Source organism: Nipponia nippon, unplaced genomic scaffold (assembly GCF_047370975.1).
Source record: "Nipponia nippon isolate SJK-2023a ecotype South Korea unplaced genomic scaffold, ASM4737097v1 scaffold_4, whole genome shotgun sequence".
Lineage (NCBI taxonomy): Eukaryota > Metazoa > Chordata > Aves > Pelecaniformes > Threskiornithidae > Nipponia > Nipponia nippon.
In genome coordinates this window covers 26,100,207-26,126,054 of record NW_028262358.1, presented here as the reverse complement: position 1 = coordinate 26,126,054, position 25,848 = coordinate 26,100,207, and the positions used below count along the sequence as shown (strand labels likewise).

At 36.6% G+C, this 25,848-nt stretch overlaps 1 protein-coding gene across 5 annotated transcripts in view; it reads left to right on the top strand.

Annotated features, from left to right (window-relative positions):
* SYT14 (synaptotagmin 14) overlaps nucleotides 1-18,740 on the top strand; it is an 86,327-nt gene extending 67,587 nt beyond the window's left edge. For 3 of the 5 annotated variants that reach the window (XM_087775091.1, XM_087775089.1, XM_087775087.1), the window contains 3 exons: nucleotides 12,014-12,203; nucleotides 15,288-15,344; nucleotides 16,507-18,740. In XM_087775091.1, the coding sequence (XP_087631217.1) occupies nucleotides 12,014-12,203; nucleotides 15,288-15,344; nucleotides 16,507-16,820 (561 nt within the window). In that variant the 3' untranslated portion in view covers nucleotides 16,821-18,740. The remainder of the gene's footprint in view (nucleotides 1-12,013; nucleotides 12,204-15,287; nucleotides 15,345-16,506) is intronic. The other 2 variants (XM_087775090.1, XM_087775088.1) reach the window with 1 other exon arrangement.
* The last annotated feature ends 7,108 nt before the right edge of the window (nucleotides 18,741-25,848 follow it).

Genomic DNA, 25,848 nt, shown 5'->3' with positions numbered 1-25,848 from the left:
CATATGTATAAACATATCTTTACTAAATAGTAGCTACCAGTACAATACTTTAAAACAGCTAAAGAAAAAAATGACTAAGACTTGTCTAGAGGGGGAAAAAAAAAAGACTCAAAAGATTTTGCTCATAGTATTTTATTTAACTAGAGTTCTACCTAAAAGGATCAGTTCCTATGTGATGGTGCATAAATGCTTTCAGTTAGCGTGTAAAAATTATGTCCATCAAAGTAAGGGGCAATTATCTTTAAACGCTGAGCACATTCTTATCTCAGTAATAGCTTGCTGAATTCATTTGAGTTAGTGGTGTAAAACATGGAAGATGAGAATTCGTTCTTTGACACAATAAGAAAGATGACTCTTGTGATTTCTTTGAAGAAAATTATTAGGTGATTGGAAAATGGTGATCATGTTACTGAGGCTGCAGGAGAACTTGACAGTACTTGGGAAATGAAGCAGGCTCCCTGTGTTTGGCTGGTTGCGCAGGATCTCACAGCAGTATTGGCAAGCACCAGCCGTTGTCTTCTCAGTGTCATGGCTGCCTAAACTTGTGTGCCTTTGTGTGTTGTTCCCTGAGCATGGCTCCTGGCAGCTGAGAAGATAAGTGCTAACCCACAGCTCTCTCTGCTCAGGTCTTCATGAGGATACGTGAGGCAGGGAGAATCCAAAGGCAACTGTGGCTGCTGTGCTCTAAAACCAATGGTGTGTCTGCACTGTTCTGACAGATGCAAGTTTCAAGAACTCAAATAGAGTCTGACCAGATGATAAGGACCTCCCACTAGATAAGTTCAGTCGTCACAGTTAAAAATTAATTGGCTTTCCAAATCAGTGCTGTTTGCTCCTGTTTTTTTCTTATGTAAATGTCTAATCATTCATGGCCAATTTTGGCATATACTTAGTCTATTCATCCAAGAAGCACTGGACTAGGCAGTGAGACTCTGAGACTGTTTCAGTCCCATATAGAATAACCTTGGTACTTTGTAGAACACTTTTACATAGTTTTCAAGTTTTTTGTTTTTTTTTTTTTTGTTTTTTTTTTTTTTTTACAGTCACAACTTGTCTCAGGTGACTGCAGCCATTCTGTCATTTCGGGAGCAAAATGGTTGACCAGTTTCAACATATTCTGCTTGGTTTTGATAATTGATTACTGTTGTGGAGGGTGATATGGTTATTTCTGTCACAGACTGAACAAGCCTCTCAAGCAAGCTGTCCAGAAATGCTAGAATGTTTCCTCAACCTGTACAGAAATTCATATAGAGGCAATAGTCCTTGCAAGTTGCTTTAAACTCTATAACTAAACTCAGTACGTCAGTGCTTTCATGGGGTATTTGCTATCTCCACTGTGATCAAGAGAGGGATCTTTGTCATCAGAATGCTCTGCCTTATACCATCATAGGCATGGGCCATATTGCTGCTATTTGTCCATTGAAAATCAAGTCCAGGATCAGTTCGGGAAGCTTTCCACAAAGTAACAATCAAGGTCTGTCACTCTGCCGTGTCTGGGCTAGCTAGGATTGTGATTCCTGTTCTCTCAGTAATTCAAGGAGTATAAACCTTTTCCAAATAAAAAATCCTAATTCTCAGGAAACAAGCTTCTGACTTCTTATGAGGTTCTGAGAACCTTTAGTTGAATCTTGTCCATCCACCACATTTCTCAGTTAATTTGCATTTCTAGCCAGCAGTAAGCTGGACTTTTTTCTAAGATACATGAAGAATAATTTGATTCCAGTTATTGGGTTATCCAGTCATGGATAACAAAGCTAATAAAAGTTGTATCAAAGTGGTACTTACATACCATTTCTGGGATATGCTGACCAATGTGGACAGTCAAAGCATTCTGAATGTACATGCCACTGCCATGGCAGAGTTAACAAGGTCCACCTGGTCTTAAGGTTTTTAGAGGTTGAAAAAAAAAAATGCCAGAATAACACCAGGGCTTTCTTCAACACATTAGCAAAAACAGAATTTGAATTTAACATGAACTTTCAACTACCTTGCTGATATCCAGATGGGAGGCAAGTTCCTACTTTGGTAACTAGATCTATTACCATGACCCTGAATGTAGGATACTGGGAGAATTCTTTGAAGACAGCAATGTAAAAATTTAATCTATTTGTCAAAATCCTCAGTTGGTCACATAGCCAGAATAAAGATTGTTTGTTGTCTCTCTATCTTAATATCTGTGCACTGAGTAAAGTAACAATTAAAAACTGGTATCTTTCTCCTTTAATCAATGAGTTTTTGAAGAAAGTTATTTACTCAGTTTGATCCCCACAATCTTTGATATTTGGGTCAGCAAATAATGGAAACTATGTTTCAGACATGGTATTACTATTTTGAGTGTGTGATGATGTTTTTCAGTCTCTAAAATGCCCCCAGTCAAATGACAGGCTGTGAATGACTGTTCTAGATTATATCAAAGTAATCCTCTTGAGCAATACTCTTATTTCCTCAGAAAGCCAGTCCATCAGTGACAAACATATTGTCTAGAATTGTATGTCTAGTTTTGATCATCTTTAAAAAAAATAAAATGGAAAAAAAAAAAAACTCATCAATACATGAAGCTAGAAAAATGAGAATTTCATGAGGTTATCTGTGAGATTCTCAGACTATCATTCTCTGTGGCATGAGTATGATTTCCCAACCTGGATTGCAATTTCAAAGAGCAGTAAGGAAAGTAATCATACTATAAAAACATACTGTAAATTTCCCAGAAGTGGCTTTGTAGGAGTTACAAATAAAGACTATCAAGGTTGTCACTAGCATGAAATTTCCACTTTTGAAGACTACAGGCTGCTGCTTAAATCTTCTTCAAGCAACATTTTCAGTGGAGATATGTTCTTTAACCTATGAATCCAAGTGAAATTTCCGTTTCCCTTAGAGATACCGTGTTTCCCAACTATCTTATTTTCTTATAATTTGAATTCTTTCTTGTTTGCACGTATGTGTACATACAAACATCTTCTCATTTTTCTTACTGTCTTTCAAGGAAACAAGAAAAAGGAAAAACACAGAAACAGTTCTGTTTGCAGGTTTGAGCACACTTCAGCAAAAGCATGTGCAGTGTTTTCCTCCAATTTATTTCCAATGGGGGAAATCCTAATCAGAGACGTAGCACAAACAGGTGAAGTTACCTAGTCTGCAAATTTATAACTTACATGTTTGTGGAACTTTAATTTTAATTTTTGGTTTACTTACTGGGTGATTATTCTTCTCCTGGGCTTTGCAGTATAATGTAAGTGTACTTCATTTCAGACTTGAGGGTCTCCAGGTAATCACTTCTTTTGTATATTCAAGCAGCCTGTGTTTGGTATCAGATAAACATTTCTGTTCATAGGGTGCCTTTAGCAAGGGATCCTTTTAGTCTTAGTGTGTTTGCCTCTTGTCAGGCTTGAGGATATTGTCTGACCTTGAGCTGCATCTCTCACAGCTCCTGTCTTTCTGTTGAGCTTAATCAGCTGTCAGCTGGCCCCAGGAGAATCCAGCTTATCTCCACCTCTTGCCCTTCTTTGTGGTGTCTATGATAGCTCTAGAACTGAAGCAGTTCCCTTGCAACTGCCAACACCTGCTGATCCTCAGATCATGAGATTAAACATGACCGGAACACATCAAAAGTGGTACCACCAGCAGATTAAATTAGAGCTGGGTGAACTGTTAATCGCAAATAGTTTAACTGACAAATGCGTTATAAACATACCTTTAATGTTATGGATTTGTTCATTGTGAAAAATAATTGCATGAATGTTTATGCAATCAAATACTATTCCATAGATTGACTACTCATAAATTATGCTTACTGTTTGATCACTGAATCTTCTTCTCTTTTCCCAGTTTGAAAGACTGTAATCAAGAGAGAAAAGAGAAAAATGAAATTATTTGCCATTGATGTCCCCAATGAGCATAGAGAGTAGCTCCATCTGGACAGAGCATTGTCATTTAAAGAAGTCTGTGGTCTTGGAAGCTGTCCCACAGTAACATCTCCGTGGTCTTACAAGTTTGACAGGGAGTAAAGAGAGGGGGAGGTGTGAGTGAGTCTGTGTAGGAGCTGTTAGCATAGCTTCATTGGGAGTGCAGGTAAAATGTCTGCATTTTGTGTCAGATGTTCTTAACTAAATTGCTAGCACAAACATCTAACAGCTTTTAGTGCTTGAGTGTTTCTTTTTACTACATGTCTTATCTCCGAAAACAGAATTCAATAATAAAAGGCCTCTCGCCTCTTTTCCTCCCCTCACCCATGGCTGTATAAAAAGCTGGTAGACTTTTGCAATGTGAAAACAGAGCACTTTTGTAAATGCTGTAAATTCCATCGTACATTCATTTCCAATTGCCTCCACTGCTGCTTGGGTTTGCTGTGCAAATTTCAGGCCCATTAAGTCTGTGGAACAACTAGGTGACCTTTCATAATGTGGCCAGGAAGCCAAAGGTGTAATTTAAATGCAGATAAATAGAAGTTATAGAAAACTTAAAATGTTTCCCTTTCTGTAGAGAATTAATGTTTTGTTCTGCAGAGCTGATAATTTTAAAAACTTTTAGACAGAAAGTACTAATAGCAAATCCTCATGAAATATGAAAATCAACACAGAAATCTCACCGTGAACTTGTTCAAAATCTTTCAGAAAAGTGGAATGTTGTTTTGCCATTATTAAGAATGTACACATTTTATTTTGTCGTTTTCATTTTATGACTAAATTATGGTATCCTAAAGTTTGAAAACAAACGCTAATTTAATAACACTGTATTCTTCTTATTATAAAGCCCATGATGGTTTTAATTTTTGTTAAAATTAATTAATTTTAAATTACTTTGAAATTGAAATTTGGGTAGTATCGTCATGTATCTAAGGAGGTATTATAGCTATGTACATCATAGCATGTGTGGTAAATGAAAGCTGTGCATAGAATTTTTAAGGTTTTAGTCCCTTGACTGTAGTGAATGAAAGAATTATTATTTTTTCATTTGATCTCCATTTTCCAATGTTTCATCTGTGAGAAAACAATGTGTTTTGTAAAATTCTGCATCCAGAAGTTTTTTTCTTCTTGAGAGTAAAAAAACAAGGTAGAGCAGAAGCTTTCGATGAGGAATGTGAATTTTTTCACTTCAGATAATCTGATTTTTTACTACATTAATAGTAGTTTAATAATCAAAACAATTCCGTATTTGATGTGAATACCATCAATGTTGAATGTATTTATTTGCTGAAAATTTTTAAATTGGAATTTTTGAATAGGAAGTCCTGGTAATTTTTAAAGCATGCCATTCTACCCAAAATAAATATGTTTTGCTTCCTAATATCAAATTGCATAATGGAAATATTACTAGAAGATTTCCTTTCATGTTTATGATTTAAGTTGACTTGGATATTATTATTGTAAAGTGTTAAGTACATGAATTAAAATGCGCATTATACTTAATTGGAACATGCTTCAAGGAAGCTATTAAGCAGAAAAAAATGAATAATTACCTGTCATAAATAATGATGCTTTCCTGAACTTGAATCTTTGTGAGATGCCTAAAACTATATGTTTCAATGTTTGCATGTTCAGCTTATTAGTTTAAAGCAAAATACTAATAACTATTATATATACTATTATATATATATATATATATACTGATAACAACTAGAGGAAACAGCCTCAAGTTTCGTCACTGAAAGGGTCGTCAGGCACTGGAACAGACTGACCATGGAAGTGGTTGAGTCCCCATCCCTGGAGGTATTTAAAAGCCATGTAGATGTGGCACTTAGGGACATGGTTTAGTGGTGGACTTGGCAGTGCTAGGTTAATGGTTGGACTTGATGATCTTAAAGGTGTTTTCCAACCTAAACGATTCTATGATTCTGTATGTTCTCTTAATTTTACTATACAGGACAGCTAGCTACAATAGGTATTGGAATTTCCTCCCTAACATGTTGTGAAGATAGGTAGCTTTATACGATTTCAAAAATATTGTGTTGTTTGTTTGTTTAAAAAAAAAAACCACCACCAAACAAAAACCCCAGCTAGAACATCTAGATTGACACTATTTAAAATCAGGTATTTTTTTAAATCGCCAAAGCCTCAAAATGAAAATGGTATACAGTACAGAAAGAAACCTTTTAAAAAAACAAACCAACCTTTTTTGGCACTTCCTTCTTCATTTAATTCTTATTTTGCAATATCTTTGCTAAATTTTGTTATTATTAAACTTAATAATAATCTTATTATTTCGAACATTTACTATTGTTTTGAGCATCATGTAACACTTGAGTTCTACCTTTAGAAACAAAAAGTTGATACTTCCTCCAGGTATTAGTATACAGAAAGAGCATCAATTGTTTAGTTGAAGGAACTGTTTTGTTATGAATATCATAGTTTTAAGGACTTCCTTTTTTCAAGTATATCGATCCTCACAGTTCTTCCATGAGTTAAGGGAAACAAGCAGAAGAGGACTTGAGGCAAACATCTCTGCAAAAGCATCAAAGTGTTCAGTATAGCATGTAAGTGGGATTTAGATGCCAGAATTCAAAATTATAAAGCTCCATTCTTTGACATCTGTAATTGTTTTACATCCCTCTGTTTTCAGGGCTGAGTTCTTCAGGTGGTTTAAGTTCTCTTTCCTAGAAATGATCTTGATATTTTTTCAAAAGTATTTTAGCTTTGAAACATGTTTTTATAAAGTATCTAGGGCTTAAGCCACTAATGAGGGATGTGGAGCCTCTAGGTTCAGTTTTCTCCTCTTCTCTGGCTCTCAGAGCAGAAGTAGGGGATGGGCTCCAGGCTAAAAGCTGATCTGGAGCCTGTGTGGTGCCTGAGTGCTCTCATCACCTCAGCAAGCTTTTGCCTCCAAGTGGAGCAGTAGCTTTGGGGTTCAGCACTGGGCTGATGATGAAGAGAGATGAATACTTTTATCTAAAATGTTGGAGACCTGGATTCAGTTCCCTCTTTTGCCTACTAGGATTCAAATTCCCTTCCTAACCTCTCAGTTGTATTGATATAGAAGAAAGTAATGTGCAAAAAAGTTCTTTAAGAGATTAGTGGTATAACATTAACATTTAAAATTTGAGAGAGACATTTTGACAAGTAACATGCTGTGAATCAGATTTTTGTTGCTGAAGGATTGTCAGCAAGGTTTCATCTTTCTTGTGTATATTTTGAAAAGCCAAGAGAATCAGATGTTCTTGTTCTGTAAGCCTACAGAGGCATGATTTTAACCTGTGCAATGAGGAAAATGAACTTTTAACTGCCCTCAGAGCATGGCCGCGTTATTCCCTGTGATTAACTCCAGTTGGCTTAAGAGCAGAATTTCTAAGCAGAACTTCAGGGTATAGAAAAATAACAGTAGGAGATGAATATGTAAGTAACCAATATCCGGTTTCCATGGCATTATGGTGAAGGAAGACAAATAAATACATTTTACATATATTATCATTGTTGCAAATAGAGGATTCTCTATGTTGTCAGGGAGCAGAGAAAAAGATTATTGAAAATACTTCTTAGGCATTCAGGTGTGACATCGTGCATTGTATGTGTTTGCTTCCATTCTTTTCAGGGAAAAAAGAGTGTTCTTTTTTTGATTGCCAACTTTTGTACAACAGGAACATATGAAATACAAATACTGCTTAAAGGGAATTTTTTTATTATACATTTATTAAAAAGTGATGTTTCTTCCCTAGATAGTATATGGAAAGAAGTCATCAAGGACAACAGTTTGGAGAATTAGTAATAAAGTTTTTGTAGAATATGCCACATATTACTCTTATAATCCAGTGAAAAGCAGCAATTCTTGTAAGTGTTGATCAAATAAAATCCACCTAACTTTGTAATAAAGTACTATCCTGTGGCGTATATGGGAAAGGTTTAGGTCCTTTGCGCAAAGCTCTGTGTTATAAAATTGAAAAGCTGCAAATTTGTAATTTACTGTAGTAAGACAGACCTTTGAACCAAATATTTGGAATAGACTTTACCTAATGTTTTTTTGCCTGTGTTTACTGTTAATAATATATTTTTTTTATAGCTAAATTGACAAAAACAGGTTAGTGATTTCGCATTAATATCCTGGAGACAACCTCAAGAGACAGCTCCTTGCACTGTGGCTAGATCATCAATACCTTGACAGTTCATCCAAGTTCTTAAAAATCTGCATTTAAGATTTTACGACAGTTCTTACTAGGCTATTCTGGTGCTTCACTGACCTTGGAAGGCTTCTGCTATTATGGAAGCTTAGTTCTTTTTTACCCTGCTTATTAAAATACACACAGTGTTTATAGAGGAAGAGTGGGAAGAGTTATAAAAATAAACTTACGTAGACAGATTATTTCAAACAGATAGTAACTTTTGGTCTAAATATTACATTTCCCGCAATGAAGCTACAGTATCAAAGTGACCTACAGATAGATTTACAGATAGACTAAATGCAAATCTGTATGGAGATGAAAAGCATCTGGTAGCACTATAATGTTGTCCTGAGATGAAAGCTTCGTTGCAGCTAACTTTATATTCATGTTGTACCAATTAGCAATTTCAGTGTTAATGTTTTATAATTTGGCATGTGATCATGAAGCTTATATTTTGAGCAGGTAAAAATCTAACTTCTTGTCTTGCTGAGTTTTTCTTGATGAGTTTGTTAGGACTCTTCTTGAATGTTGACTATGTAAACAGAAAAAAACTCTAAACAGAGACTTAAAAACCTGTTCTTTTCAATTCTAGTGCAGCTTACGGACTTAAGACAAAGTCAGGTTACTTGCCAACAGACATGATTATCACAGAATACCTTACTTAAAACAATGAATGGATTTCCACAATGTGAACAATAAACTGTGTGCTGGAGAAAATACTTTTGAGAAGACATCTAATAATAGTCAGTATCCCCGATTTTAACTTTGTCCTGCAATGAAGAGTCTTCAGTTGTTGATCTGAGCCCTGTTGATCTCGGCTGTCTCTTTAGCTCCCCTGATTGCTGTTTCTTCTTGTCTTCCTCAGTGGCTCTTTCTGTTTTCTTCCAAAAGAAAACTGACACAATACAACCTCACCTTCCCCTTTTTCTCATATCTTTTTACCTACTTGCCCCCAAATTCTCTGTTTTCTCCCTTATCATAGACACAGAAATTGTACTTTGGTTTATGTGGTTTAACCCTGTTTTTACCCAGTAACATCAGTCTGTCTTCTAATCTGCTTCACACCTCACTGCTTCATTTTTCTTAACGTCTCACTTTCTTTTATATTAAGATTTTCCAGTTCATAACTGAAAAGCAGAGTACTTTTTAAAATATGTTTGGGTCAGCATGAAACAAAATGGGTTGGAGTCTTTTTTTTTAATGTGAAATGGAAAACAAAATACTGGTTAGATTGTTTCTTCAGTGAATTTGGTTGCTTTATTTTAATGTCTTTGAACTTCTGTCACCACAACATTTTGTAGGAAGGAGATTCATAAGTTTATTATACACTAAGGATTAAACAACATGCTTTTGTTTGTTTCAAACCTGCCACCTGTCTCAAAAGGCAAAATATTTTGTTTTAGAAAATATTGTAGCAAAACATTTAAGTTAAATCCTCTCTCCAGATTTTCATCAAGGCTACATCTACTAATTCTTTCTGTGCAACAGTTCTAAGGTACAGCCACTTAGTTGCATTTCCATCCATTTATAGATCTGAAGCATCACCTAGGTCCTCTCATCCCACCTGTCAGCTGGCAAGATCCTTTCTCTGGCTTTGACAAATGGCAGTCTTGTCCTTCTCAGGTCCACTCAGGATTTTGCTTTAAAGGAATGATATTTCTAACCCATCCTTATGTAACTTTGTAATATCACACTTGCTTCATTTCTCAGTTATTTTCCCCCTTCTCTATTGTATCACACAGAAGCTACTTGTCTTCCCTTTCAAGGTACTTCAGGACTCATTCCCTCTCAGTCATCACTCATTTACTATTTACTATTTCTAGCATTCTAAACCTTATTCTGATACCCACTGTAATCAGTTTAACTCTGTCATAAACTGATTTAGACTGAGTCCCTATGAGAACATCAATAACCTGTATAAATAAGTCACAATTAGGAAAAAGTGCTGTCGTCACCTTCTCTCAGTACAGGTGTCAAAGCCCTTTGTTGATGGTTTGTGAGGGAGTGGTACCCAAGCTCCTCGCTTTGTGTTATGTCTGTTTTGTGGACTTGCAGCATGAGCACAATCAAATTTGAGACCTAAGCTTTGAACAGTATCAGGTTGACTGTGGTTAAATTCCTGGCCCAACAAAATAATAAGATGAATAAGCACCATAGGGGTAATCTGTTATAATTTTAAAAGACCGGAAGACATAAGTAATAGCTGCAGTTGTGACAGGCTGAGGCTTTCAAGTGTGCAATATGTACTGTGACTGCTGAATCAAGCCATCTTTCTTTTAAACTTTCCATTTTGTATTCTACTGTTCAAGTTAGGAATCAAAAGTTTCCTGTTTTGTGAGTGCCAAGAACCAGAGAATGAATGCGTACTTGTAATTCATTTTCAGCAATTTACAATTTGCAACCCATTTGAAATTTATTCTTGGAATTGAATAAAGAACTTTCGGAGAAATAACCAAAGATTTAAAATTCAGAATTAGCAGCTTGGGGGATGGAAGTCAGAGAATTTTGTTGAGGTCCTTCTTTAGTAGTAAGAATACATTTGCTAACAACAGTGAATGTTTATTAATGAGGAACTGGATTGCTACTTAAAACTTTGGCCAGACTTCTTGGAAATGTTCTATTAAGAACTAGTTACAATGTCAGTATGAAAGATATTATGTAGGTTCATAATTTCTTCTTGTAGGTATCGTCTTCTATAATTTGAGATTCTGTAATGCATTTGGGCTTTATATGTCAGATTAAGTGACTTGCTTTTAAAGTTAACATTTATCTTGATGAGGATTTGTGCTATTTAGGTTTTAGGTCTGATCTTGCACCCATGTCAGCTGTTGCTGGAAATGGTAGAGACATTTGGAATCTGGAAGAATCAGCTTCATAAAATCATCATGACTCCTTGAAGGAGTGCTGCCAGATTCCCAAATGAGTCAAGCCATATTTGAAAAATCTGTGGATCCAATTTATGTTTTTTCTGAGAGAATCATAAAGGGACATACTGATAATTCAAAAGTCTCTTCCTGGCTACAAAGCAAATAGCCCTGCCATTACCTAGATTCTGTCCAGTTTCTTGTTTTCAGTGGTGCAACTCTATGTGCCAGCGTATTAAATCAAGAAATGAAAGTAGGAACAACTATGGTATGATTAGCATTAGTCTAATTTTTTTCTTTTTTTAAGGCCAGTAATGAGGCGTTAAAATGATAAAAATGAATATTAGAAGCTCCCGTCAAAGATGTGACATGGTGGGAATGCATGAGAGATCTGAATTTTTTTGGAAGCTTGCAGGGGGGAAATTAAAGCATCACCTGCTGAGCCTTAGGGTGGCATTCTTCCTTTCCCACCCAAGACAAAGGGTCTATTGCAATTCTGTATCCCTAGATCAATTAAATTTCTTGTAAGCTAATTTATTCTAGACAGAGTGCATTTTTCTATTTGCATGTGTTCTGTTATTTTACTACTCATAAATTCTCAGTCTAGAGAATAACCTTTACCAAGGATGAATAAGAATTTCCTGCATTTTATTATCTTCAAAGTTCCACTAGTGTTTTCCATTTTCGGAAAGTAAAAGATCCAAGGTTTAATGTTCTCCAGGATGCGGACAAATTGTGTTACAGGTCTTATCTTAGCAACTGAAGTAAATAGGGACCATAATGGCTGCTCTTCATCTTCTGCTCTTATTCCTCCTGAATTATGAAGCAACGGAAACACAAAATTTAAGAATTATTTTAATTCCAGACCGCTTTAGTCTTTGTTACCTCTAACATGTGCAAACTGAGTATATATTAAGGATGTACATTTCTTATTGGGTGATTGAATGGAACTTCTGTTACTGTCAGTACATTGCTTTCCTAATTTTCTATGCATTATTCTAAAAATTGACTTCCCAGTAACATCATCGCATAAAATACCTACAACTTTTAATCTGTTTTATAGGGTTGTGACTCTCAAATGAGCATGTCAGAAGTGTCCTGCAGTGAAAGTACCTCCTCTTGTCAGTCTCTGGTACATGGCTCAGCTCCAGAAATCCTCATCGGCCTCCTTTATAACGCTACAACTGGAAGATTATCAGCAGAAGTGATAAAAGGCAGCCACTTCAAAAACTTGGCAGCAAACAGACCACCCAGTGAGTGAAAATCTTTTTTCATCCTAATGCTTCTGTACTGGTGGGGCTCTCGGTAACAAGGACTTCAATCCTATCATTTAGTCTTACCGAAACAAAATGAAATAGAGCAATCGTCAACTAATCTGTTTCATGTTTTATATTTCTAGTCAGTTGGGAAATAGCAAAAATCTGAAATTCAAAATATTAATTGTAAGTTGACAAGACTGGTTTAATTTTTCATAAGTAATTAATAAATTACCTTTATCATAATGATTAATTGCTAAATTACTAATGCCTCACATCACAGGCTAAGAATGAAAAGCTGGTGTTTAAAGAGAAAGTACGTGCCAGCTAATATTAATATAAACAGTCTGAACAGTTATTGCTGTTCCTAGAGAGGTTGATACTGCAGTCTTTAATTGCTTTTGTGCCCGTGTAGATGTGGTGGTAATATATGTAACTTGGGAATGTCAGTGAAGACAACGGAGAAACAAATTGAGACCTTTGGCATATATACTGTGCAGAAGGAATGTTTGTCATCGGAAGGGACTTGAACTGTTTGTTCAAGCATTTGTTCAAAAATACATTTGTCTGAAATATCTGTGAACTTTATACACTTTTAAAGTGGAGCCAGATGGAATGTCACACACACAGAATGTTTTTACTGTCTCTAGTTCTTTGATATAGCTTGAGAAAGTTCAGTAATGAACATTCTTAAAAAATATTTTTTCTTGTTTTTTAGATGATGAGTCTGATTTACATAAGTTGTAGCCAGACATATCTACCTGTTCCTCTTGATTTTGTCTGGAGGCTTAGGTTTTAGCCCCTCTTTCTGTTCCATAATCCCCAAATTTCTATGGCACTAGCATATTATCTGACACTAGTAGATTATGTAGCAGGCTGCCAACATTTTCTAAGTGGTTTGCACATCTCACTTTGTCTTCAGAGTTTAGGAAGTAAGCCAAACAACTTGAGACTGATGCTCTCCTCTTTCTTTCTTGACCCATGTTTTATTCCATTTGTTAATTACATTTGGCTCAGCCTTACTCTGCTTTGGTTTTTCTATCCTTTTCACACTGATGGAGCCAGACTTTGTTAACGTGACCAGAGAAGGAAAGTGAAAGAAGAATCTCGAATACTTTTATATAATTAGGTAGCTGCCCCAGAGCCTCCTATTTGGAGACAAAGCCTAGAAGTAGATGGGGAAAGCCAAGAAAGCCCAAGGATACTGGGATGGGGGAAGGAATGAATGGGAGAGACGACCTGCAGAGAAGGGACCATGTGCTCCCTTAAAGCGAAAAACAGTAGGTGGCTTATGCTTATCTTTCTGGCATCTCTAGAGAAAGCCAAGTTTTTCTTAATATTTAGAATATGCCAGTTAGATGGGGGTTCAGTACTTGTTTTGAAGACAGATATGTTCATTCACTGATACGTTAATTCCCAAAATGCGTTCCGTGGGTCCATGCTGTCTAGCTAACAGTTGTGTGTGTCACTGGGGTGAAAATCTGTTTCAGATTGCAAGAAAGCAACACAGAACATGGCACATAGCCCTGTAATACCACGTTCTGTCTAACCTCTTTGGAGGGAAGATCTTGTGTGTTACCTTTTGTCATCCCCTGTGAAGGACAGGGGGAAGTTTTGTTTTCATAATAATAGTAGTCCAGTTCTGTTTAGGCAAATGTGGGTGTGGAGTTCTGTTGTTTCTAAAAAGCTGGAAACGAATGCCCTTTCTGGGTCTGGTAAGACCATGCACAGAATATCATGGAATCCAAATTTCTCCTGTGGGCTGTTTTGTGCCGTCCCTCTCCGCTCCTCCCCAACAGTGGTAGCACTTTCTTGTAAACTCCTGGCCCCAGGTGCATACCGCTGCCATTTCCTAACTCCCTGTCAGCTGCATCGTGGGCACATACCAGCCATTCCCACAAAATGAACACTAAGGCCCACAGGGTTAATGCTGAAATACTCTCATCAAATTTGTGGTTTGGACCATCCGTGGTCCAAAATCCTGACAAGGGCTGCAAAGTACACGCATAGGTCAGTTTTCATTCAGGTCTTGAGAAACTATGATAGAAAGGGAAGCAATTATTCTTTCCCACATGCGATCCTTTCTGTAGTCTAGGCGTTGTGAACCGATGCAATTCTTGTGAACTGCTTCTGCAGCAAATACGGATTGAGTCCTCATTTCTGCTTCTTGGTAGTATATACTCTGCTGATATTTACATGTTATATTGTAACTCATTTAGCAACTAAGTACAGGATAATAAGCCAAATCCTGCCGGCAGTAACATTTGAGGTTAGAATGTGTCTTTGTTTCTCTGTGTGACAGTTAATATTTTGTCTGAGAAAAAGATGCTTCTTAGTATCCTTTAAAATTTGTTGAAACGGGGTATGAGCTTCTGCATATTAAATGCATATGTGTGTGTGCACGCAAACACACGTTAAATCCATAAATATATGGATTTTTAACAAGTGCGATCTTTACATTTTAAAGAGACCTATAGTTGAATTTCAGGTGTAAGCATCCCTCAGCTATTTTTAGAGATTAGATCAGAGTCATTCTCGTGCCCAAGTCCATCACTACTCAAGAACTAAAGTATTACAATTCAATATCTGTAACTATAAAATCTAAGGGCAAAACCAGCTTAGTTCAGTGATTTTTCATTTTAATGCTTTTAATATATGAAGTATAATTACTGTGTGCAGTTTTTCTTAATATGCTGGAGTTTGCATGAAAAAGCATAAGGTTTGATAAAAAGGATACAGTGATTTTTACCTGGTCTTCTATAACCTGATCATTTGCATGATTCTTTCTATGTTCAGTGTGCTTTAGAACCCAGTAGCTATTAGTGCTAAGATAACCCATTATGTAAGCAGTGTAATTTTTGTTAAAGATTACACAAAAACTGCACAAAATTTTCATTTCATTAAATTTTACCCAACAATCCTTTTGTTCAATCCTTTTTCCGAGCTATGATGCTAAGGTTTTGTGTTCTTCCACTCCAGCGAATAGTGTTTCCTCTTAAACTTTAACCTTTGATCCTCTCTCACCCAACTATTGACATCTGGTCATTATTTCTTTTACTGCTTTCCACCCCCTGTTGTCAGACGGACTGTTCTGTTGTCTAAAACACTTGATAGGTGGACAGGTTTATATAATCCGAGGTGAGTTCCTATAGAAACTAATTGGATGTTGTCTTTTTCATGCAAAAGAAAACCTGCCAGCAGTAAAGCTATCCACGGCTGCCTACCATATTGGTTTATGAAAGTATACCTTTATTATTTGTGGCGCACTCTAATGCAAAAATTGCATTTATCTCTGATTATGGATGTTGGGATTTCAATGTACCTGCAAAGTGAAAATATTCAATGTGTTTCTTTTTACGTAACCTCCAATCTTTTAACAATATTATTGATTAACACGAATGTGACAGGAATAAAGAATGAAAAAACAGATTGTTTTATACAGTTTTATATTTCTTAAAATCAGTTATAACTTCATGAAATGCGCATTGTTCTGCAGGAGCATGGCTTGGTGCTTCTAGTCAAATGAAAACAGAGCTTTAAAAATAAAGATTTATACCCAAATATTAACACCCAATGTGTGCTAACCACATTTACTTGCATCAGCTTCTTAAATGTATTTCATAAGAGCACTGTACAAGCTATGTTTTAAACAATCATATTGAATAATGCAGAAACTTATTTCTCTTTAAAACTGTATTAAATGTATTCCTTCATTAATCTAGGAATTAAGAGCTTTTTTGTATTGTGTAAGCTTCTACCTTTGAATGCACTTTGCTACATTTTGGTCTTTAAAATGAGTAAAACTGAAAAGCCCAAAGTGAGAACCACATCCATGCAGAGATTATTCTTAAGCATTTTATTCTGGCTGTTTTGATATCGTCACTGCATATCAATGTTGGTTTTTTTGTTTTTTTTTTTTTCACTTCATTAGTTGCCTCCATTCTACTTTGTTTATTCTTATTCTCTGAAAATTCAGTGGTATGCTTTACAGTGTTGTGGCTAGTTGGAGCTTGCTAAATGTTAATGCAATTTAAGTCTGTTTAGAACAAATAAGGGGGGTCAACGGGAAGAGGATTATGAGGTATACCCTTAACTTAACCCATTTACATAGTACTGAAGCTAGTTAATTTGTTATTGTGTTTGTAATATTTTGCTTACTTGTCATCTTTTCATGTGTCTTAACTAAGCTGTGTTCAGTCAACCTGGTATACACCATATCCTTGTGTCTTGTAAATCTCTCATTCTCAAGAACTTCTGCTCTAAGATATCTGACATTCCAATATATGATTTATTTTTGTAGATACATATGTTAAGTTAACACTGCTGAACTCAATGGGGCAAGAGATGTCCAAATGCAAAACTTCAATCCGCCGAGGACAGCCGAATCCAGTATACAAAGAAACCTTCGTTTTCCAAGTGGCACTGTTTCAGCTTTCAGATGTGACGCTCATACTGTCTGTATATAATAAGCGCAGCATGAAACGAAAAGAGATGATAGGGTGGATTTCCTTAGGTCTCAACAGCTCAGGAGAAGATGAACTCAATCACTGGACTGAAATGAAAGAATCTAAAGGACAGCAAGTATGTAGATGGCATACTTTACTAGAATCGTAATGGATGGTATGAAGTGCAGTCATGGTTTTAAGGGAGTTTGGTCTCTCAAGAAGATGATCATCCCCAGCCACAATCAACAGATTTGTTGTGGAAGTAAAAAATGAACATTGAGGTCAACATTCCATCGTAAAGAATGCACACCATGCAAAATGATGGGATTTAATATATAATCTTCACTTAGTGTCAGACACTTCCTTGGTGTCAGAGAAACCTTGCTGTACACAGATAAGTTAGCGGTCCCTCCCCCATCCACCTGATGCTGTATTTGTTTGGGTTTGTTTTGTGGTTTTCAATTCAGAAACATTTTATGTAAGGTTCTCCAAATTAATGTAAGCTCCTCCTTGTGTACTTTTTGTATTGCTCTAAAACTGTAGCTTCTGACCTGCCTGCATTCAGATTAAAGGTCAATAATTTGCACTTTGAGAAAAAGTTAATAATCTGTAGAGCAAAAGGGAAAAAAAAAAACCAAACTACACCGGTGGAGAACACTTAGTACTATAGCAAATATGAATATACTGTTGTTTTACACTGAGTTTCTTTCCAGGAGCTTAGTACAAGTAAGTTTTCATTGTTTGATATGCAATTGGTTTGAAAAATACTAGCATTTGGGCATCAGGTGAACTTTGACATCAAACTAATGTTTCTTCAATCTGTGACAGGAACGAGCTCTATATATGGCATAAATTGGGTTTTTCCCTCTTGCCTGTACTTCTGCCTAATCGAAAGAGACCAGATCATTAGTTTGGTCCCTTCCAAATCTCCTTAGACAGGTTGTACTGTAAAACTATGTAACTTTCTGTTGAAAGCACTTCCTGTATTCATGTATTCCAATGTAGGAAGCTCACAGAGCACGACTTTACTAAAATATATTTTCGTTAAACAAATTGATACGGATTTCTTTAAAATGTCAGCAGTTAGAAGTTAGGTTGAAAGACTATGAAGGAAGCGGCAGCAGTTGAACTATTCTGAATGAAGGTGAAATACTGTGGCTTTGGTTGAAATAAGTATCCGTTTGAGTCTCTTCTGAGCTGTTTTAGGGATTACCATATGCTGTTTGTGGGAAGCAGAGAGCAGACCAGGAGTTTTTACCTTTCTTCTTGGAGAAGAGAACATTAGTAAGTTATTTTTCTAGTGATTTGCCAGCAATTGAATGCATGTTCACACCCGAAATAGAAGTTTGCTTTGCTTATGTTCAGGTTGGGAAACAGAACTTTCTAATGACACAATTGAGAAGCCGCAGTATCACAAGAAAGTTTGCCATCAGATAAACACTCACAGCTTCTGCTGAAATTAGGGAAATATCAGTGCTTCAGAGATTCCTATTTGTCCCAAATACTTCAATTGGAATCGTACTGATTTACTGACTGATGAATCTAACTCATATTACTGAAATTGTGGATTCTTGAGTAAACATATTTTTAAAAAGCTTCCCAATTCAAATATTCTTTTTGCCTGTAATTATAAGTTTCATTTACTTTTAATTGTTGCTGTATGGAAAGCAAGCAATTTTTTTTCTTATAAATGATGGTGATGTCTTACTAATATGGGACCTCACTGACTGTTGTAGCGCTTGGTGGGTAGAAGAGTGAAGTTTTTGATTTCGTTGAGAGAATTAGTGGCAGCCTAGAGCGTTCTCATTAGGACAAATGCTTTTCTCTTGGATTTCTTTGTAATACCTTTGAACAATCCTGGCTTTAGGGTATACAGACAGTCAAATACAGTGAGATTGGAGACAGTGAGTATGCTATAATAAAGATATTTCACATGGTTCTCAAATTCTCACACTACTTAACAATGTCATTAAGTCCTTTTTAAAGGATACTGTAATTCCACTTCTTGGTTTATTTGGTGCCTTTTGAGGGGTTTATTTGCAGAGCCAGGCTTTCACTTTTTATTGATTTAAAGATATAAAACATTATTACAGGCCTTCCCCCCGCCCCCCCCCCCCCCCCCCGGTATTGCGCTGCTGCTTCATTTACAGAAGCTTTATTTATTAAGTACAAATAATGCAAAAACTTTCTCTGAACAGGAATGGTCTTGCAGTAATACAATGCAAGTTGCCTCTTTCAGTCCTCGTTGTTGCTTAGTTTGTGAAATGTAATGTTGAGCGTAGAATTTAATAAAAAATCAACATTAATTTTATATGCATAAGGAAAATGCTCAGATTTTCCCAATCCTTTCAGCTTTCCATATAATAGAAACACTACCTTAGAAGCTGTTTAAAAGCAATTTTTCAATGGATGTGAAAGTGTTTTTACGCATTCTGTTTGTGGATATTTGGATGCTCTTTTCTAAAGCTGAAAGTTGTCTCTTGATGGTTGTCTCTTTGTACAGGTGTTGCTTTCTAAAATAATGTACAGTATTTAACAGGAAGAACTGAGCAAATCAGTTCCAGTGGAGAATATACTTAACATCACCATTGAACAAATGAAGAAGTCAGTTTGGAAGGTGCAGCAAATAACCTCTTACAGAACCAAACTAAACTAAACTGTGTCATGACTTGGGTTTCTGTTTGTGGGTTGCATTGCTTCAGTTTTATATCTAACCATTTAGATTTCTAAGACACTGAAATCTTAATTTAGACACAGCAGAGATTTATAGTAGTCTGTCTTGGGCACATTTGGGAAGAGGAATCTCTTTCTAGATCATGTGACTTTTCCCAAGGTATCCATGTCCAGTCTGTGCTTCACAAAAGGAGGTTTGGCTTACTTGGATTTATACTGTACAGAGGTTGGGAACTGAATGTATAAAGAATGGAAATGAACGTTCAATTTTGAGGCAGTAGAATATGGATTTGCCATGCAAAGCCAGTCACAACAATAACGGGATTCGCCCTGGGATTTTTATGAGTTAGTTATAGTATTGATAGCTGACGTGTTGTTTTTTCTTCCTAGATCCCGTTCTTATGATTTGTTTGTAATTTTGGTTTTCTTATTGCTTTATGCAAACCTATACTTTTGTATTTGAAATCTGCCTTTAGATGTTGTTTTTTTTAAACCCTACGTAAGGGCTTATACATACAGCGTGTTTTTGCGCATTCAGTTAGGTCTTAAGCATGCAACAGAATTTCTAAAGAACAAAGTATCGAAAACAAATTAGAGGCATTTGTGTTTTCCTCAGAGTTGTCTGTGCTTTTTTTACATAGCTTTTTGTTGTTTACCTTTGTTCAAAAAGTATAGTAAGTACTTGGAAGACTTTATCAAATTAATTACTTTTCTGTGTGCCAGTATACTATGTAGAGATTACAGCTCTTGAATGGAATCTGTTTCCTGTCAGTGTAGCCTTAAATAATTATAGAACAGTGACGTTCTTACAGATTCTATTCTTGAAAATATTGCATCCTTTCTGCATATGATCTATTCCGTTTAATGTTTAGAACATTTCACATAGGTCTTCTTAAAGTATTATAAATAGGAAAGAGTTGGTTAGTTCCTTTCTGTAGTAAGGGCAAGATTGTGCAGGGCAGTACAGGCAAGCATGAAATCACTGTGCAGAAGGATGAGAGGCTGTACAGCGTCTGCAGGACATCGCTGTCTCCCACACAGGTGGAGGCAAGGAGTCGGCAGAGCCATGCTTCTGTTCCCTGTTCAGCCAGGCGGCACAGGGAAGGAGGATAGTACTGGTAAGATTCAAAGCTTGGTCCCCATGGTCCTGCCTCACGCTCAGGACTTAAGACATCCACGTTGTAACCACACTGCGAGGTCTGACTGCAAAGGCAGAAGTTAGGCAAGGTGTAAGTTCTGCTACTGGAGAAACATGATGTAATTTCTAAATCCAATTAAAATCCTCTAACCTCATTAATAATTAGATTTTGAAATATGGTGAGCCCTTGAAATGAATGTATGTGTTCTTACTGGAGCTGAACATTGTTTATCAATTAAGAGAATACTTCAGCTGAAAACAGATTTTATGGCATTTACTGTAGGAGATATTTTCACCTGTAAATTTCTGCAACCATTCCTGATGGCAGATGCAGTGCCAGCATCAGTACCTTCCTATTTTTCACACCTTTGGAGAAATCTTTTTTGTTGTCTAAAATTTGTGTTTGTGTTACTGATGTATTCTCTTTTCTGCCTAATGACTTGGTCCTGCAAGCTCCCCAGCACCCTGAGACGCTGTCTGTGGCAGTCACTGGACCTTAGAAGTCAAGGGCACTCTGCACCTCTTACAATACGGTACTGGTGCAAAATTTCTGTGACCAGCTCAACTTAATATAGTGAACGAGAAGAAGAAAACTTTTTTTCTTTGAAGGAGACGTTTTAATGTAGGAATTGAATACAGATCACTCTTACACGTACAAGTTCTAACAAAAAATCTGCGGTAAAATCAGAGAATGAGGTTTGAGGGGAAGCCTTTTGGCCTGAGCTGTTCCAACTTGAAACTAATAGCAGAATGCCCTTTCATTTAACTGAGAGTTGTATTGAACCCTTTACTTATTCATCACACTTCTCTGGAGGAAAAAAAGCTGTCCTGTTTAAAGCAGTCTTTAAAATTACGGCTTGTCACTTGCAAGGCAGACTGACTTCCTCCTGAAGCTGAATTCTCAGTAACAGCTAAACATTCATTTAATTCTCCCACTGATGTGCATGCCTACTTGCCACTAATGTGAATGAGAGGAGCCCATGGGCATCCACAGGAGAGCAGACCTGACCCTGGAAGCGTGAAGTGCAACAGGATCAGTAGGTTAGAGCGGTGATACAGTATGGCACCCGCAACACAATCAAATGTGATTTCAGTTGTGAATGGAAGTAAAAAAGCAAATACCCGGATACTGTCACGAACTTGTTATTTAATCATTTTCTCTTGTTTTTGTTTCTTCTGTTCCTCAGCTTCTGAAATATTTTTAAAATTTTAATATTAAAAATGTTACAGCAATCCCCAAACATCTTGATCATTTTAACTGGAACATTCAGCAAAGTTTATTGTTAGAACAGGCCAGCGGGAATGTTCTATATTTTGGTCTATTTAACTCAACTGCCGGATTTTGTAGTGCATCACAGCTGGATTTCAGACTACTTTGTTCTGATGGTAGTTTTTGATGGGAACGTCACAGGAGCATTTGCTTGCCGGTGAATCAACGCCTGATGAAGAGATGTCATCTGAGAGCGAGAGCATTACAGTAAGAGACGGCTTCATACAGTGGCAGCGACAGTGACTCAAATTCCAGTCTTGGAGCCTTGTGGCCCTCCAAAGGCCCTACTCAGAGGAACCGTGTCACGTGAACTGTGGGAGTTTATACGTTCAAAGCGGCAGAGGCCTGTGTGGGCACTCCATGGCGTCTAACCTAGTGTATTTTTCAGATGTAAGCAGGGTAGATGGTGTTTATTTGCCTAGGGTACCAACTGGCCTACAGTGACATGGATTAGTTTAGCCTTAAAAACTTATCACTGCCCCTCCTTAAGTTCAAGCAGGGTTTCTTCCTTTCTGCAGGCTATGCAGAAATCTTATGCACCCAGTGTATCTGCTTGTATTATGCCTACCTGAATACGGCACAATTACATTAATGCTAGCAAGCTTAGTTCATACGTAACATGGTGTGACTGAATTGATAAATTGGTCCGATACATGCTGGATGAGGTTTTTCTGTGCAGGCTTATGCTGGTATAATACAGAAGTAAGATCTTTATGCAGAGGAACGTGCCAGGAGTCAGGGAAGTGGGTAGTCTTGCTCCCATAGGAATGAAGACCAGGAAACAGCTATGCCCAGAAAATGGGCAAGGCTAGCCTAATAGGATGAACAACTCATTCACTTCCTTGGAAGCATCTACCGGTAGGGCTGGTATAAAGCCTCCAAAAGCTGCCTGTCTTTGAGGACCCTACTCAGGAGAGCAGAAGCAGTAACTCCATACCACTGAAGGAATACCTCATGGACATTCAGGGATGTAACTAATGCCATCCTTTTTTCACTTACATCTGAAGACAGGAGTCTTGCCCATTGTATCAAGTTAATTTTTTTGTGGTGTTTTGCAAATCTTGTGGACGTTCACTGCATGCCGAGGGTCTAAAGTCGATTGCTTTATAATTGTTGGTTCATTTCCAAAGCGTGAGTTTGAATGAATTTACAGAATTAACTATAGAAGCATTATCATCGCTTTGAGATGTAGGCTCTAGGCCATAGCGCAAGCAAGGAGCAGGGCTTTGAACAAGTTTTGATAGTAAATTTTGCAAATGGCTTATTATGACATTTTAAGAAAATTTCTAAGCAGTTGAATGTATTAAGGAATATTTACAAAAAAGGAGATAGAGCAATGATCTTTTCTTACTCTACAGCTAGTTTGCTGTCCTTTCCGGTAAACCACAAGGTTCATTAGTGCTCAGTACTGTTTCGTTTACGATAACTGTTTTTAATGTGATTTTCATGACAAAGTGTAATTAGTGAAACCTTTTATTCAATTTTTCCCTTTCTTTGCTTTTTTTAAGGAGAGATTTCTCCTTATATAGTATATATACTTTCTTACAGAGCTTTCTTACCTATTTTTATATAAGATGATTCAACAATGTAAAATTAAATGCTCTATGAGCAAGGTATATCACTGTTACACAATCTAAAGTGCTAATATAACGACTGAGGGCCTGAACCTACTGCCTTTTACTCAGGTCCTGGTTTAACCACACGTCTTTCATGTTGTGTAGTACCTTTCCCCATAAGCAGTTCCATCTGTTTTTCCGGGATGACTCCGAGAAAGGCACTATTAACATGAATAACAGTGGTAAAACTGAGCCTCCTCTCCATTCTTAGTAGGACATCTGTCATGAGTAAAGGCTGCTGGCTCTGTCCCAAAAGTATAGTTATAGATTTTAGTTCCCTTGATCTTCAGTAATTTTGAACTTGTTTTCTGGTGGCTATAAGCTAATAACTGATCTTAGTGAATACAAATATTGAATCGTGCTGTTATCAGCAAGATTATTAAAACGTGTTTCGCATTTTAATTCATTCTTTCATTGGGATATAAGGAATTGGATTTGTGAAGCATCATATTGCATAGAGATAGCACGCATTCGCTGCATTTTTTAAAAGTGTATGAAATATACAGTATGTAGCATTTTCTTGCATACTTTTATACTGCCTATACGCCACCGATGCACTCGGTGCCTTCTTTCTTTTGTATAAAACTAATACGTAGAGAAACTAAAGTTATGGTGTGTAAGCAATGTCACTGCAACTGAAGAAATGTCTTAACCTGGTTATTCCTAGTACAGGAGGTTTCCAGTGGCAGTTCAGTTGAACGCAATGCATTTCTTTAAATTGGAAGTTTTCCTCTTTCCTTCCTTGCCCCCCTTTCCAAGAAACCTCCTCATACGACTGTTCTTTCTTAGTCGATTCCTGTGTCTGATGTAAGTCACATGGTGTTAACCAAAGAACCAAGTCTGTTTCTAATTCTTTGGACAAATAATGTTTGGACTTGCTATTACTTAAAGACAGAAATGATATAATGGATCTCTTTGAACAAATATAAAATAGGCTTCTGCAAATGTGACTCACAGCTGAGAATGCAAGATACCTCTTTTCTGACTGGTTGTGCATTATCGTATCAGTAGCAAAGTGTTTGAGTTGTATTTCTTTGTGCATTTTAATCAAAATCCCATCACAAGCAGAAATATAAGTAAGTCAGTGCTGTCAAATTAGCTTGTTTTACCCATAGGTATAAAACCTATATCTGAAGCGTGCAACTTTGAGAACAGATTCAGCTTTTCTGTGTCTGAAGTTCTGATATTATCTAACTGTCTAGTCTATGCTGGTCTTACAGAAACAGACTCATGCTGCATTGTATGTACGTTTCCTACCAGTATCCCTTCATTGTGTAATTTATGTAATATAACACAGTTTTCAAGTACTGTTTCAACTTGAAATTCCTTAAATTTCAGTGCATGTATAGCCTTAAACATTTAAGACACCAAGCACAGTTTTAATGGGAATAGGTTATATTTGCAAGTCCTGTTTGGCACAGAAATCGGAGAATTATTTTTATATATCAATCAAAGATTGTAGAAAATTAGTATATTGCAGTCATGTTATCAACCATGCTCCTAATTATACGCATTTAAAGAAAAGCATTTTTGCTGAAGTTTTTAGAGGTGAAATATCAGTGCTCATTTCCTTTCCTGAATTTGCTTATTTTGTTTTCATACTTTCATTTCTGTACAGAACCTTGGAGCCCCTAACTAATGTCTGTGGCTGAATTCACCCCTCTTTGCAGAATTCCTTGAGCCTCTTTTCTTTTCTGCTATGTTTTTAAGTTGAATAAGCAGTAACTAAAATTCTCTAAAAAAATTTTTTTTTTACATTTTGACAGTAACATAGAGCAAATTACTGTTTGCAACGGTTCATGCAGCTTATTAAAGTCTTAGGATTTTGTTTGAAACTGTCATTATAATCCAGATGAAGACATACGTTTCAAGGCATTTTGGTCCACAGCAGGTGAAAACAGGAGTTCTGGCGATGAATGTGCAGATCTGCATATTGGGTGTCAGATTGTAAATCCCCAGAGGGATTTATAATTAAGTGTCACATCGTATCTACAGTATCTCCAGTTGTGTGTTGTCAGATATCTGTTGTTTTGTTTTCTATATTATTACCCAGCAAAAAACTACTTTTATCATTTTTGTGCTACTGTATAATAATCTTGAGGGTTTCCAGTGTGCAAGATTAGTTTAATGTTGTCAGTTCTCTTTTTGTAAGAAAAGCTGGACTTTCAGCGTACACATCCCATTACCGTTAGGCTCTTGGGGAGAGGCAGAATGCCACCAGCTGTTTTTAGTTACATTTACCTGTACAGCACAGGTAACTGTAATCCCACGTTAGTTTGATTAAAACATGCTATAGTATATTTTCAAGCTATGGATCTGTCACAACATTAAAATAGTCATTTCGCGTATCTGAAGCTTCGCGGCTGTGCATTTGTATTTTGTTTGCTCTCTCTATTTGTATTGAATACCTCTGTGAAATGTATTTTTGTCCTTTTGAGGGCTGGAATGGGTATCCTTTGGTTATTTCAAAGTATTTTCTGTACATGGAATCAGCTTTTTG